General features: G+C 40.7%; 1 protein-coding gene across 5 annotated transcripts in view; it reads left to right on the forward strand.

Moving 5' to 3' along the window:
* The window catches only part of Sox6 (SRY-box transcription factor 6), a 557476-nt gene that overhangs the window by 249953 nt on the left and 293969 nt on the right, over positions 1-13554 (forward strand). For all 5 annotated transcript variants that reach the window (XM_057777769.1, XM_057777768.1, XM_057777773.1 and 2 more), the window contains one exon: positions 4609-4816. In XM_057777769.1, coding sequence (XP_057633752.1) covers positions 4609-4816 — 208 coding nt within the window. The remainder of the gene's footprint in view (positions 1-4608; positions 4817-13554) is intronic.

Genomic DNA, 13554 nt, shown 5'->3' on the forward strand with positions numbered 1-13554 from the left:
GTAAGAATTCTGGAAAATCTGAGCAATTAAAAATATCTTGTGTTTAAAAATATTTACTTATCTGTCCTCTCAGTCACTGGGAAACATTTTCATTGAAATTCTTGACTTGTGAGAACGGCCTTTTCTTTTCTGGAGCTACTGATGTTTTCTGCACTACTCTGCTTTTCTCAGCCATCCCCAGGCATTTCACGTGTTTAATAGATCCACACTGATGTGCTTCTTGCACAGTCTGAATCTGCATCGTCTTAGTCTTGTGTTGGCACAGTAATTCTTTTAAATGATATTAACATTTTTCTTTACTGTTATTTTTGGTGGAACCATTGAGATTGGGGCCGAGAGAAAACAAGTCTATTGTAAATTTCTTTGAATGTGACAATGGCTCCAGAACTCAATGAGTTTCTCATTCTTGTCTTTTTGTAATATTCCTGTGATCACTCATGTAACTTAATAATTATTTTCCAAAGAAAGATCAAAAGAAGGGGAGTCATCTCCTGTGTTGTTTTTTATAAAAACTCACAGCTCACTAGAGTTATTGATTTTGTCTTTTTTAAAAATATACACATCATAATGTTAAGGCTAAGTACAATTTAAAACTTTACAAAATTGTTTTTGTATTATATGTGTGTGTGTGTCCTTTGGTAGGTTAGGGTTAAAACTGGATGTCTTCTATCTCTTTCCTCATTTATTTCCAGACAGGGTCCCTCATTGGATGTATAGCTCACCCATTTGTGTAAAATGGTTGGCCAATCAGTTCCAGGGATTGGCTTGTCACTGTGTCCCTAGCAGTTGGATTTTAAGTATACAAAAGCATGCCCAGCTTTTACATCAGGGCTGAGGATCTGAATTCGGGTCTTCATGTTTGCATAGCAAGCACTTTACAGGTGGATCTAGCTCTCCAGTTCCCATGTACATTTATTTTGCCATCTTCTTAGGGAACAATATTTCCTGCCGGGCAGCCGGGACCTATGTCTCTGAGCCACCGCACTCCTGTTCTTGAGCTCTTGCTGGGAATGTAGGACAGCCTTTGCACATTTGCCTCAGCTGGTCTAGCATAGGACCTGTCAGGACCCAGAAAATTACAAACAAACTAGGCTCATATTTCTTAAGAAAATTTCCACAAATGATGTAAGTCTCTGGGGTGGTTAGAAGTGTTGTGTCAAAGTTCTTTTGCTGCTCTCCATATTTCCCTCTATTTTAAGGATACTTCTTTGGTAAGTTCACACAAAGATTCAATGTTTTTAATTGTAACTTCCTACTCCCCTAACAGCTGTCTTGCCCATCTTCCTCCCAAATTCTTATCTGGTACTTTACATTTTTGTTAAATATTTATTTTACTTGGCAGGCCGTACTGCTGTAGAAAGCTGACCCTCCTTTCAGCAATATCAATTGCCAAGAGCTCTCAGCTAGGGGTGGAGCTGCATGGCCGCTCCTCTAGCCATGTTGGAGTGTGTCACAGCTTGATCTTGTGCAGGTCTTGTGCGGGTGCCACAGCTTCTGTGACTTCATGTGTGCAATGTCCCTGTCATATCCAGAAAACACTATTTTGCAGCAGTCTTCCCCAGCCTCTGATTCTTAGGATCTTTCCATCCTCTCTTTGATGATGTTTTCTGAGTCTTTGTGGAAAAGGACACTTCATCCTTTTTTTTTTTCTCTCATTTGGAGTTGTTGCTGTCTCAGGAGACAAATTTTTTAAAGCTAAATCGACTTCCTTGTCAGTTTTACTCAAATGAATTAGGGGTAAATCTCTGGTCATGAAAAACCCTGTGTTTATTGTTTTATAAAGTTTAAAAGTGATAGGCACCCCCCATGTTTCCAAAGGCTACTATAAATGTATACATCTTTAGCCTCTCATGACTTATCCCTCATGTTGGTGCCTTGGCAATGTATTACAAAAGTTCTTTGTAATACACAAGAGAAATCCTGACTTTACAGCCTCATGTTCTGTACTTGGTAGTATAGAGGCACTTTGCACAGACAGTGGGACAGAGGACAGCATGGGTCATCACCGAAGCAAAAGAGCCCATGGTTTTTGTCTTTGGTATAGGATGGCTGTAACCACATTCCATGACCATAAAAGAAAGAACACAGTCTAACAGGGAAGTGACAGCCAGCTCATAGGACTGCTTGAACTTGAGCCCGAGGGACAAATGGCACTGCATGCATGGAGTTCTAGTCTGAAGTGCCTCTCTAGAGCCTTTCAGCCTCCACCTGATACCAATGGGAAGGGAAGGCCTTCACTCTGGCCAGTGGAGTCACCTGAAGGTGAGCAGGTTTCTGGCCACTGGATTTTTTGTCACTCAACTCTTCTTAGCGTGTGCCAGAGTTTTAGTTTTGATTTTTAGGCTATATGAGCACCAGAAGAAAAGTAAAGAATAAACGATTTCGTGATGATTGTTGATTCATCAATACCACAGTCACAGTGGCAGCTATGTTTCCTGGGGTTTTGTTTGCACAATATGGAGAATGAACTGACCATCCTAAGGAGTCAAGACCTAAGCACAGTAGGCATCTCAAGACGGGCTTCTCTGCCTCTCTCCACAGAATGTTTGTACATGTTAACTGAGATGGTGAGTCTTTCATGGGTGATCATGAGGTGATTTTAGGTACAAGATAAAGAATTCTATCTCACTCATTTACTTTGTCCTTTTCAAGTTTTTTCAGATTGAGGCCATTGCATACATATATCCACCCCACTCCCAGCTCTGTGCTAGTAACAATATGAAGGCAAGGAGCTGAAGACTTATCTCACAGTATTAAGTAACTATATTGAAATACATACCATGCAGTTTATCCATTTAACACAGACAGGTTAGTAGATTTTCGGTACTCATGGTATTTAAATTAATCTCAGGATCATATCAATGCCTTTCCTTCACAATCCCTCTACTCCCAGTTCTGTATCTGCCCCTTCCTTTAGGGCATCACCTCAATTGGGGTGGGAGTGACTGACGCTCAGCACCATGTGCAGAGGCTTTTCAAGTGCTACCTCATTCTGTGGTCCCGACAACCTTGAAAATAGGGCCCCTATCACTTGATGAACAGTGACAGTAGTTCCCAAATCCCAGCACCTTTTTAGCATAGCTATTGTCTCATTTACTGCTCACGGAGACCGCTGCTTTCACTTTCAGTTTCTCCCCCTCCACTGTGCACCAACTCTGCTGCCTTAGCCTCCTAGTTTTTCAGTGCTAATTTAGTTCTATTGCTTGTTCTTGGAGACCAAACCTGGCATCTTGTGCATGCCTGGTCAGGGCTCTGCTGCTGACCCAGTCCCAGCCCTCCTTCACTCAAACTGGCTGGGCTGCTTTTGGAAGGGAAGAGGTTAGGAGCCATTGGGATTTTGAAGCTTCTAAAGACTAGACACTTCACAGACCTTGTTGTTTTTAATCATGAAAAGAACATTTGTTTTATTCAGATAAGGTGTATGGAGGACTACTTGAGGGCTCTAGCCATGTAACAGTTGCCTCTAATCCTTGGTTCTTAAATGTTTTTTTATTATTATTTTATTTTAAAATACCTGTATGTATGGGTTTGTGTGTGAGTTTGTAAGTGTGAATGTGTAAATACAGTTGCACATAGAGGCCAGAGACACCAAGTACCCTGGAACTGGAATTACAGAATTGTGAAATGAGCCATGGGAATGTTAGGACCCGGACTCTGGTCCTCCGCAAAGGCAGCATGCACTGTTAGCAGCTGAACCATCTCTCGATCTCTGAATCCTCAGTTCTGAGTCAAAGATAACAAAACTATTTCCTTTTCAAAAAACTCCCACGTGGTGTTTGTTTTTTAACCTAAGATTTGCTCCCCCCCCACTGCAGCTGATAGATGGAGCCTACTAGCAGTTAGCAAACTTTTGTATACTGTGAAGTAATTTCTGTGCAAATATTTCTGCAATGAGCATTTTATTGTTGTTAAACACAGTTTTAAAATGCCACGTGAGAAGCATGCTACAGCGTGCTGGAACATCAGGGGCAAGCTGAGGAGTGGACGGGAGCTTCTGTAACTATGGACAAGCAATTGAAACAAGCAATTCCTACAAACCCCAGCGTGTAAAAATAATATTCAGATCGTTGGCTCTTTCAGAGGTTTAGATGTTTTATTTAAATTTCTAGTGATCAGTGAATGTTGGGCATGGAAACCAACTTCTATTGTTTCTAAATGAGAGAAAAACAATCTTTGTGTTTGGTCTGTCGGGAGAGTATTGCTAATAAGAAGACCCAATTGGGGAGAAAAACTTTATCAATTCTAATACTGGTTCACTGAACCTGAATGTTCATAAACCCAAAGCATGAGTGAATGAAAAGCCAAAATGTCCAGTTTTGTTGTTTTGTTATCTCAAAACCGAAGCAGCTTGAACCTGGGATTTGAGTTTAGTCCCTTGGGTACTTAACTACTTTAGGGTTCCGCATTGCTTAGGAGAAGAGTAGTTTGTTTTTTTTTTTTTTTTTTTCTGAGTACGTTACTTTATTTTATTGATATAGTTTATTTGATCCAGTGACCATCACATGCTATTAACCTTTAGTTAGGGACTTTATTTATTTATTTATTTTGGAGTGGATTTGAATGATATACACTAATAACTATTTTTTAACTCTCATTTCATTTTTCTAGGATTCAGAGAATAATAAGTTATGTTCCCTATATTCCTTCCGAAATACGTCTACCTCACCACATAAGCCTGACGAAGGGAGTCGGGAGCGCGAGATAATGAGCAGTGTTACTTTTGGAACCCCGGAACGCCGCAAAGGGAGCCTTGCCGACGTGGTGGATACGCTGAAGCAGAAGAAGCTGGAGGAGATGACTCGGTCGGAACAAGAGGGTATGTGGACTTCCCCTCTGGGCGTTTCTTCTGGTCATAGCAAAATGACCAGAATCCCAAGGGTGCAAGGTGTCTAAGTGCCACAAGCTAGCAACAGTCACTCAGAGGTTACTATGGTGATAGCTGACTGAAGTCCATTAGCAGTGCTAAGCAGATAGCCCCAGGTTTCTCAAAACCTGTGCATTTTGCTTGATTTTTACAACACCCCAAGGATTTAAACTTATTTTAACCATCACCCTACAAAAAGATAGTAAGGGAATTTTCCTGACTACAATTTTGGACCAGGCTGGCCTCGAACTCCCAGAGATCCGCCTGCCTCTGCCTCCCGAGTGCTGGGATTAAAGGCGTGCGCCACCGCCGCCCGGCTCTAATGTATTTTTCCTTCCATTTTATGGCTGTTACACATTTTAAATTTTATGTTCACCTTGAATGTTGGAATAGACTGAAGAGGTGCTAATGACCTCTGAGGATGGGGCTTTGATGCCATAGCTGTCCTGCGTTCAATTTCTCTACAGGAGTCTTCGGTAGACTATTCAACAAAATGCTTTGTGTGCTTATTACAGTGACTGTGTGCATGCGTTCTTTATCTGTGTACTTCAGGCCTAACATAGCCCTGGAGTTTTCACTTGTAAGTGAAATTTTGACCTCCAAAGCACTGTAGAGGAACTAGGATTTGGTGAGCTGGTAGTGCCCACCTAACTTAATTTTATTCTTGTAAAGATTTGAAGTTTGTCTTTAATTGATCTTGCTGATGTCCTTGTCATGTCAATCAGATTATTGGTATGTCCATAGATGCTTTTGACGACTTAGGGTTGCTCTGTGGTAACTTAGGAACTGCAGCCCTATCTAACACCTGCTTAATTTCAAGTTCTTTAGTTTCTCTAAGTCACAGAATTCAAAAGTTGCTGTGGTCCTGTGTTTGACATGGTAACTCAAATATTTTGAGAATTAACTCAGACAATGAATATAAAAGTCTCTTATAAGCTGCAAACTACGTGAATTTGAGATATCTCTGATAATTACCACATTATAAATGTCGATTGTTCCACTGTACTGATGTAATGATGCCTATGAAGATCACTGAGGTAGTCAGGATGTTCATCTTTACAGTCGCTTCTCTTCTTTACAGACCTTTAGAGTTTTTGGGTTTGCATGTTGCATACATCCATATGTATCTTTTTATACATCCATGTGTGATTGTGGGTTTTTTTTGTTACCTGTGGGTGTGTGTGCATGTGTGCTTAGATGCACTGATTGCTTCTTCAACATTAGGTGGCAAGCTGTTTATTTCTTTCCAAATTGTTAGTAAGTTCTAGCATGTTTATCCCATCTATCTTTAGATTGTGAAATAAGACAATTGGTACATAATGGTCTTTATTTAAAACATGAACAAATGTGCTCCAGAGAGGCCAATGAACAATTATGGATAACATGTGATCATTAGTGTGTGAACTCTGTGCTGACTCTTCTGCTTTTTCAGAGTTTTATTTTCTCTGACTCCCTCCAACAGTCTACTGAAGCCTCTATTTTTCCTTCCTTAGAGGCATGGTAAACTCAGAAAATAAAATACTAGACTTGGAGAGAAGTGAGTTATATTAAACTGCCAAATAATTTTTAAAATGTGATAAGGCAGAATGTGATCCTTCACTAATATAGTAAAATAAATTTTAAGGTAGGACCCACCAATGCCATTCTAGTTTAACATCTACAGTTTTAATGAGAACAGTGGGATAGAGAGTTGCCTGTTGTTGGTGTGATGACATTATAGTAGCCACAGCAGACTGTTGTTTTCACCCATCACTTAAGGACATGCAAAAATTTCCATCTGAGCTTAGGTGGGGAAAGGTTGCCTTTCCATCTGAGTTCTGTCAGCCCATATCTCTTGGGGCCTGTGGACTCAATATTGAGATCTCTGATGCTAGATGCTATGCTATGCTCACAATGCATAAGACAGTAATCTCTCATTTTAAACAATTCCTATTCTAGTAGAAGGTGTAAACATAAATTGAATGAAGTCTAGTTTGAAGTCTAACAGTGGCAGGTTCCATGGAAGCAGTACAGATAAAATGTTTGGGGTGTTTACAAGGAAGGAGGGTTCTATGGGGAATAACTCCTAACTAGTCATGGAGAATGACAGGGTCTCTATAGGTGGAATGCATGGGAGAGACATTTCAGGCTGAGGAACAGGCATTGCACTTAAAACAGCCATAAAAATTCCAACTTGAGTTGAATTTGCATGTGATATATAAAGATGAAAAAACTAGCCCATGTTCAGATGGTGACAAGCTTTGCAGTTTGGGCTAAGGAATTCTAATGTTATTTTGAAAACAATGAAGGAACTGCTGAGTGTTTTATCCTAGGAAGAAAAGGATTGGAACTTTCCTCAGAGAAAGTGAATCTGGCAGTTAGGTGTAGGGTGGATGGGAGCAGGGACAGGCATTAAGGACATTGTTCTAGGCTAGAGCTGGTAGGTGCCTGAACTAAGCCAGCAGAAATGGGAAGAAGGGCTGCATATGGAGGTGGAATCAGGAGAGGCATTGAGAAGATAATGCATAAGTGTGAAAACCAAGACAATGTCCAACTGGAGCTTGGTGGTAATACAATCAGTAAAAGAAATGAACAAATATGGTTTGCAAATAGGAGCAAGGCATGGCTTCTAATTTTTATTGAGTTTTATAATTTTTTTAGTTTGAATCCCATTTTTAAGTGTGTGTGTGCATGTATGCACATATCCAAGTGTCTTTATATAACATACCTTCCTTAGTGACTGTGGGAAGGTCGGAGGGCAGTTTCAAGTGTCAGCCCTGACTTAGCACCCTATTGCAGGTAGCATTTCTTGTTGATTGTCACTGTGGATATCAGGCTAACTGCCTTACAAGCTACCAAGAACTGTCCCATCTCGTCCTCTCTGGTTGCATAGGCATGCTGGGATTATAAATGCCCACCACTGTGTCCATCATTACATGGGTGCCAGGATTGTGAACTCATGTCTTGGCACTCTTACAGTCAGTGCTACACCCACTCAGTCACCTCTTCAGTCCTGAATACTAATTCCAGTTATCTTCTGGTAGTAGAATAGAATGATATACTGGGAGAACAAAGAGATATAGAAAGATTATTAAAATGTAGGTTTGATTTCTGATTCTAAAATGAGTATAGCATAGGTCTCTGGAGGTCAGTTATCCCAGCTTCTGCTTGACTTTGGCTCTCTAAAGACTCGGGTCCAGCCCTCAGGTGAGACATGCCAACTTACGGGCGTGTCAGAGCTTTCACATGTGTCGTCTGTTTCTGCCTTATGTCTCCTTCATGGTTTGAGGGTCATATTTTAGGGTCAGCTGACTGACAAGCCTGTATGGATTACATTATAAATGAAGACCTTTCTGGAGTTATTCCCAAAGAATGCTTCGACTCTTCATCAAATTAAAAGCACCTTCCTTCTCATTCCTCTTAGTGAAGAAGCTCATGTATATGAAGTTTATCCCTGTCCATTTTAAACCATTGCTCACATGATAGAACAGCAATATTCCAGGCGGAGGCCTTCATTCACTGCATCACTGTTCTCCCCGAGTCATGCTCTAACTAGATTGCAGAGAATCTGATGAACAATGGCATTCTGTCAGAAGCACCCCCTCTAACAGTGAAGCCGATGGGAAGATGAACAGAGGTTCTACCTTTTGTGAATTTAACTTTGATTTAGTGTCATAAGTAGACGAATAGGTAGGTGGCAGGTAGGGAAAGGGCGAGAAGATAAACACAGGGGTGGGCAGAATGAATCAGAAGCTTCTTTATAAAAGCCTATTGCTACTGGTGGGGAGAGCACACAGAAAGGCTTTGATTAATAGAGTCAGGTTGAAGGCTTCCAAGATAAGAATCCTTCGGCTGTGATTAAATGATGAATTCTAGTTATCCTTGTGTCACCCATCTTGTTGCCAGCGTAACTGGGTCCTAACATAAGCGACAGTTGTCAGAAAATGAATACTTAAAAAGGACTTCTATATCTAAATACATATATTTAATCAGAGAGTCCTTTGGCTTCTGAAAATAAGTTGTCTAATGAGAATTTCATTTGAGCAGCTGCGACTGAGGAGGTCAACAGGCAGCGCTAGGAGAATATGGCCCAGCTGGTTAAATGTGGTGGCTGTCGTGATTTAAACGGTCAAGTGCTGCTTGTAATCCAGGACCGTCTGTTTGTGGAGGGAAGAGCGAGTGCTTCAGCATAATGTACAGCTGTTTAATCTCTCTTTAATAATAGAGTTCCAGTCACTGTCATGTCTTGTGTACTACACGACTAAGTATATGATCCCAGGCCCCTGGGATGGTTGCAGTCAAGACTGGGAGTCATGTGAGAGACAAGGACACAACAGGAAAACTCTCGAGTGTCTGACACGACTTTCTGACTCTCTGCACTTTTCAAGACTCCCCTTTGGGTATTAATTACTGTTACCATGGGAAAGCAATGGTGCTTGGAATTAGGCAGAAATATCAGAGTGGCTGAAGTCTTTCTGGAGAGCATGGAGAGCACACAGCTTAAGCAGGGTTCCATAGACATGACTAGGTCAGAGACTAGGGTATGAATTTTCTCCATTGAATGGTGTGCCTTAGACCATCAGGGTGATGCAAACACATAGATCCATCTTGCTGTGCTCACACACAAAGGGCAGTGAGCTTGGGCTTCTGGCAAGACAGTATTCTCAAAGGATGCTGTAACTGTTAGGAATACCAGAATGACTGTCTCTGTGTATAGCAGGCACACTGGTATCATTTATATTTCTAAGCAGTCATCTGGTCTGTGTTCCCACTGAAGTGTAGGGTATATGTTATATATTTCATTGTACTAAAGGTGCTGTCTAGTGTAGTTAAAATGATGAGAAAATTCAGCTTTGAAAGTCATATGTTAGATTGGGGTAGATCTGGATTTGAGTCCAAGATTCATGAAACTCATAAAAACACTACAAACTGCCACGTGGAGTTAGAGCTGGAGCTAAAGCAAGATACTGGAGTTTGTGGTCACTCAGCATTTATAACTTGAACTCCAGGGTGCACACCACTGAATTTTCCTCTGCTTTGTTTTTTTAAAACCCTAAATGTGCATCATTATTTATGTAGTTACTTTTCTTTTGCTATGATAAAACACCATGACCAATGCGATAAAAGCAAGCATTTAATTCAGCTTGCAGTTTCACATGGCTAGACTCCATGATGGTAAAGTGAGGGAAAGGCTGAGAGCTCACATCTTGATCTACAACCAGGAGGCAGAGATTACTAATTAATCTGCCCCCTGGTGACACATCTTCTCCAACAAAGTCACACCTCCCAATCCTTCCCAAACAGTCCCACTAACTGGGGACCAAGTATCCAAACACATGAGCCTACGGGGGTCATTCTCTTTGGAACCTCCAAAATTATAGTGTTGCTATTAAAATCAAGCTTTAGTCAGTCACTAAGGCACATGGAATACTGTGGCTACACAGGATAGCACTCAAATGGAGCCAGAGTTATTTCATAGCCATGAGATCTTGCATGTGTGACTTAACTCTTCTGTTCTTCAGTTCCTTCATTCCATGAAGCTGGATTGTGGGGACTGGATATCACTTTTCTCATCACAACTATCATTGCTATTGTTATTGTAACTACGATTACAGTATTTGTTATTTGAAGAAACTTTCGAAGAGAAATATTATAAAAATCTCATTGCATGCCACAGACGGTAGGAAATGTCCCAGGGTGTTAAGGGATTTAATATTTGGCGGCATTGGTGTTCTTGTGTTCTGGAAGAGCAATTCAGTTTTGCTGGCCTTTCAGGCCTTCTGGAAAAGCTGATACTAAAGTTTCCCCACTGGAAACCAGTCTTCCCTGCTGTGAAATGTGGAATGCAGTGTTGTCAGCCACGGAGGTTGGTGGAGCCTTGGATGAGGTTTCAGACTCCTGTCAGGAACAATGTGTTCCTGCTGCAATACAATCTATGAAATCCTGTGGTGCAATAATGAGAGCACCTTGACATTCAGGCCATGTGGTAGCATCAAACAAGTTTAAGGCAGAATATATGAATATTAGGGTTTTACCCCTATTTTGATTGGTTGTTGAAGTCTTAACATCTCTAAACCTTTTCTGGTTTTCATTTGTGAGATTTATGTATAAAATCATAGTAAAAAGCCAGAGGGATGTGGCTTCATCAGTGAAGTGCTTGTCTCTCTAGCATGAAGGTGAGTGTTTGATCCCCAGATCCCACTTAAATGACCTCTCCAGTACTGGGAGGTAGACAGGAGGATCCTGTGGGCTTGCCAGATTGCTGAGCTCCAGGTACAATCTCAAAAAATAAATGGAGAGTGATTGAGGGAGACATCCCTAGATTTTAGGCCTCCTGTGCATGTATGGATGAACCCCCACACACATACATGTATGCATGCATGTTATACACATGTACATGAACACATACACACAGAAAGGCTTTGATTACTCACTAAAGTCCCTGCAGAGTACCATCTCAAACATCTTAAGTGAACACTAAGGTTTCACACTCTGCTCACAATTTGGCGAGGAAGGGGTTGAGTAGTCAGAACAGTGCTGCTACGACTTCATTTAAATTCAGTTTTTCTTCTAAAATATATTTCCTTCTGATAATCTTTGTGTTCTTGCTGCTACTTTGGACTATTTTGCGTAGAAATAATGCTTAGTATATTTCTGAGTTTAGGTGTATTTGCTTTCAAATTTTTGAAAATTGGTCATTTTCTTAATGTCACTCTAGGAATCAGAGAATGAACAATGTCTCAGACCTTTTGGAGACATTGTGACTAACTCTATCTGCAGCTGTTTTGTGGCTCCCTTTACAGTCCAGGTAGCACACTATTCAGTTAAACCCTCTCCTTAACATCTCTCTGCTCAGCTTCTTCTTTGAAAAGATACTGTAGATTTCTTGGCCTGTTTCTAGCTCCTCAGATTTAAAAGTTTTTCCCCCCTGGCTCTTTTCACTAATAATGTTAGCGTACATGGGTAACTGTTTCAGGTTTGTCTCTGAGTGAACAGGGAGGGGTGTTGAAGGTGCTCCAGGTCTGAGTGAACAGGGAGGGTGTTGAAGGTGCTCCAGGTCTGAGTGAACAGGGGGGTGTTGAAGGTGCTCCAGGCACTCTGTTGTCTAGACAGGCAGCTCCCTATGGCTTTCTGGAACCAGCCTCATTCTCCTCTCCCCTTTGCATTTGTGCATTTTGCATTTTCTCTTGAAAATCCATTACATTTTTTTTTCAGCATTTAGTTTTGGAGCTTCAAGAAATAAGTAGGGGACAGTTTTGACTTTTAGTATTTTCTTTATACCTAAAAATGGAAATGAACAGATAAGAAAGTGGGTCATTTAAACATGGAGCTGATGCTGAGCTCATGAACAGGGACAAAGCTCATGGGCCCAGGCTCTAGCTTGCTGGAGACAGTCCTCTTCAGGACTGCCTATGTGCTCCTCACCTGTGTACTTTTTGCTTTAGATGTGCCTGGACTTTGCTGATATCTTCTGTTTTGTTCTGCAACAATTTTGAATTAGTTTCTAAACAATATATTTAGTTTTGTTTGCTTTGGGATATTATAAAAAATGATGCCACCCTGTGGTTTTCTGAGACCTGCTTTGTGTACTCATGACAATACTACATGACTATTTTTCTGTGTAGTGTAGGCATTTTCACTTTTGTAGAATGTTCCACATACTGCTCCATGGTATGGCATGTAACAGCCTACTCTCCTGGCTTCTGTCTCTAGATATTTGAAGTTTTCATAGTTGTCAGTAGTGCAGACAATAGTGTCAGAGAGGTCCCTATACTTGGCATGATGCACGTCCTCCTTGGAATCCCTTAGGGAGCAGTGTTAACTGTGACAAATACGTGTGCCCTTTTTTCACTTGCTTTAAAGCAGAGTTTGATTTCTGTCTCTCTTTCTTTCTCTCTTCCTCTGCCCCTCTCTGTGCATGTGTTCTCTGAAAGCTTTAGCTGTCTAGAACGCTTGGGTCTATCTTCCTCAAATGTTCATTAGTGTATATTTGTATGTATAAAAATATATAATATATACATTTTAATAATCACTAACAATTTCCGGAAACTCAGCAAGAGTCTTGAGGGGGCCCTTTTCTGCAACTTTCTCTTTATTGTGTCATAATAGAATGTTTTCAGTCCTTTCAACAATGGCCAAACACAGGTTTCTTGTTCTCCTGCTGAACTGTTATTACTGGATTTGTTAGGAAACACGCTGTTCCCCTTTTGATCTTCTTTCCTGATGTTTCCATCTTATGATGTGGTTTTAGGATTAGAGTTAACTCCTGACCTCTAATTATCTTGGGTTCACAACTTTCATATTTGTCTGAAATATTTTAAATTAAAAATTACAAGCCTTTGATTATTGTTCTATCCTATCATTTCTACTGAAACAGAAATTTTTTTTTAGCCAATTGACATGTTTGATGGAAATCTTTGCCTCTCTCTTGAGTGTCATAGACATGTAATTCCAGCTACTTAGAAGGCTGAGGCAGGAAGGTCACAAGTACAAGGCCATTCTGGGCTACATAGTAAGTTTAAAACCATCCTGAACAATGCTATCTCAACATAAGGAAAGGAAAAAGAGAGCCAGGCATATAACTCAGCATTTGTGTGCTTGCATTGCATACATGAAGAGTCTAGGTTGAATTATAAGCCATTTAAAAAGGTTTAAGAATTCTTTCAGGAGAATGGAAAGATGGCTCAGTGGTTCATATTCACAACATCAGA

This window comes from Chionomys nivalis, chromosome 8, assembly GCF_950005125.1.
Source record: "Chionomys nivalis chromosome 8, mChiNiv1.1, whole genome shotgun sequence".
In the NCBI taxonomy this organism is placed as follows: domain Eukaryota; kingdom Metazoa; phylum Chordata; class Mammalia; order Rodentia; family Cricetidae; genus Chionomys; species Chionomys nivalis.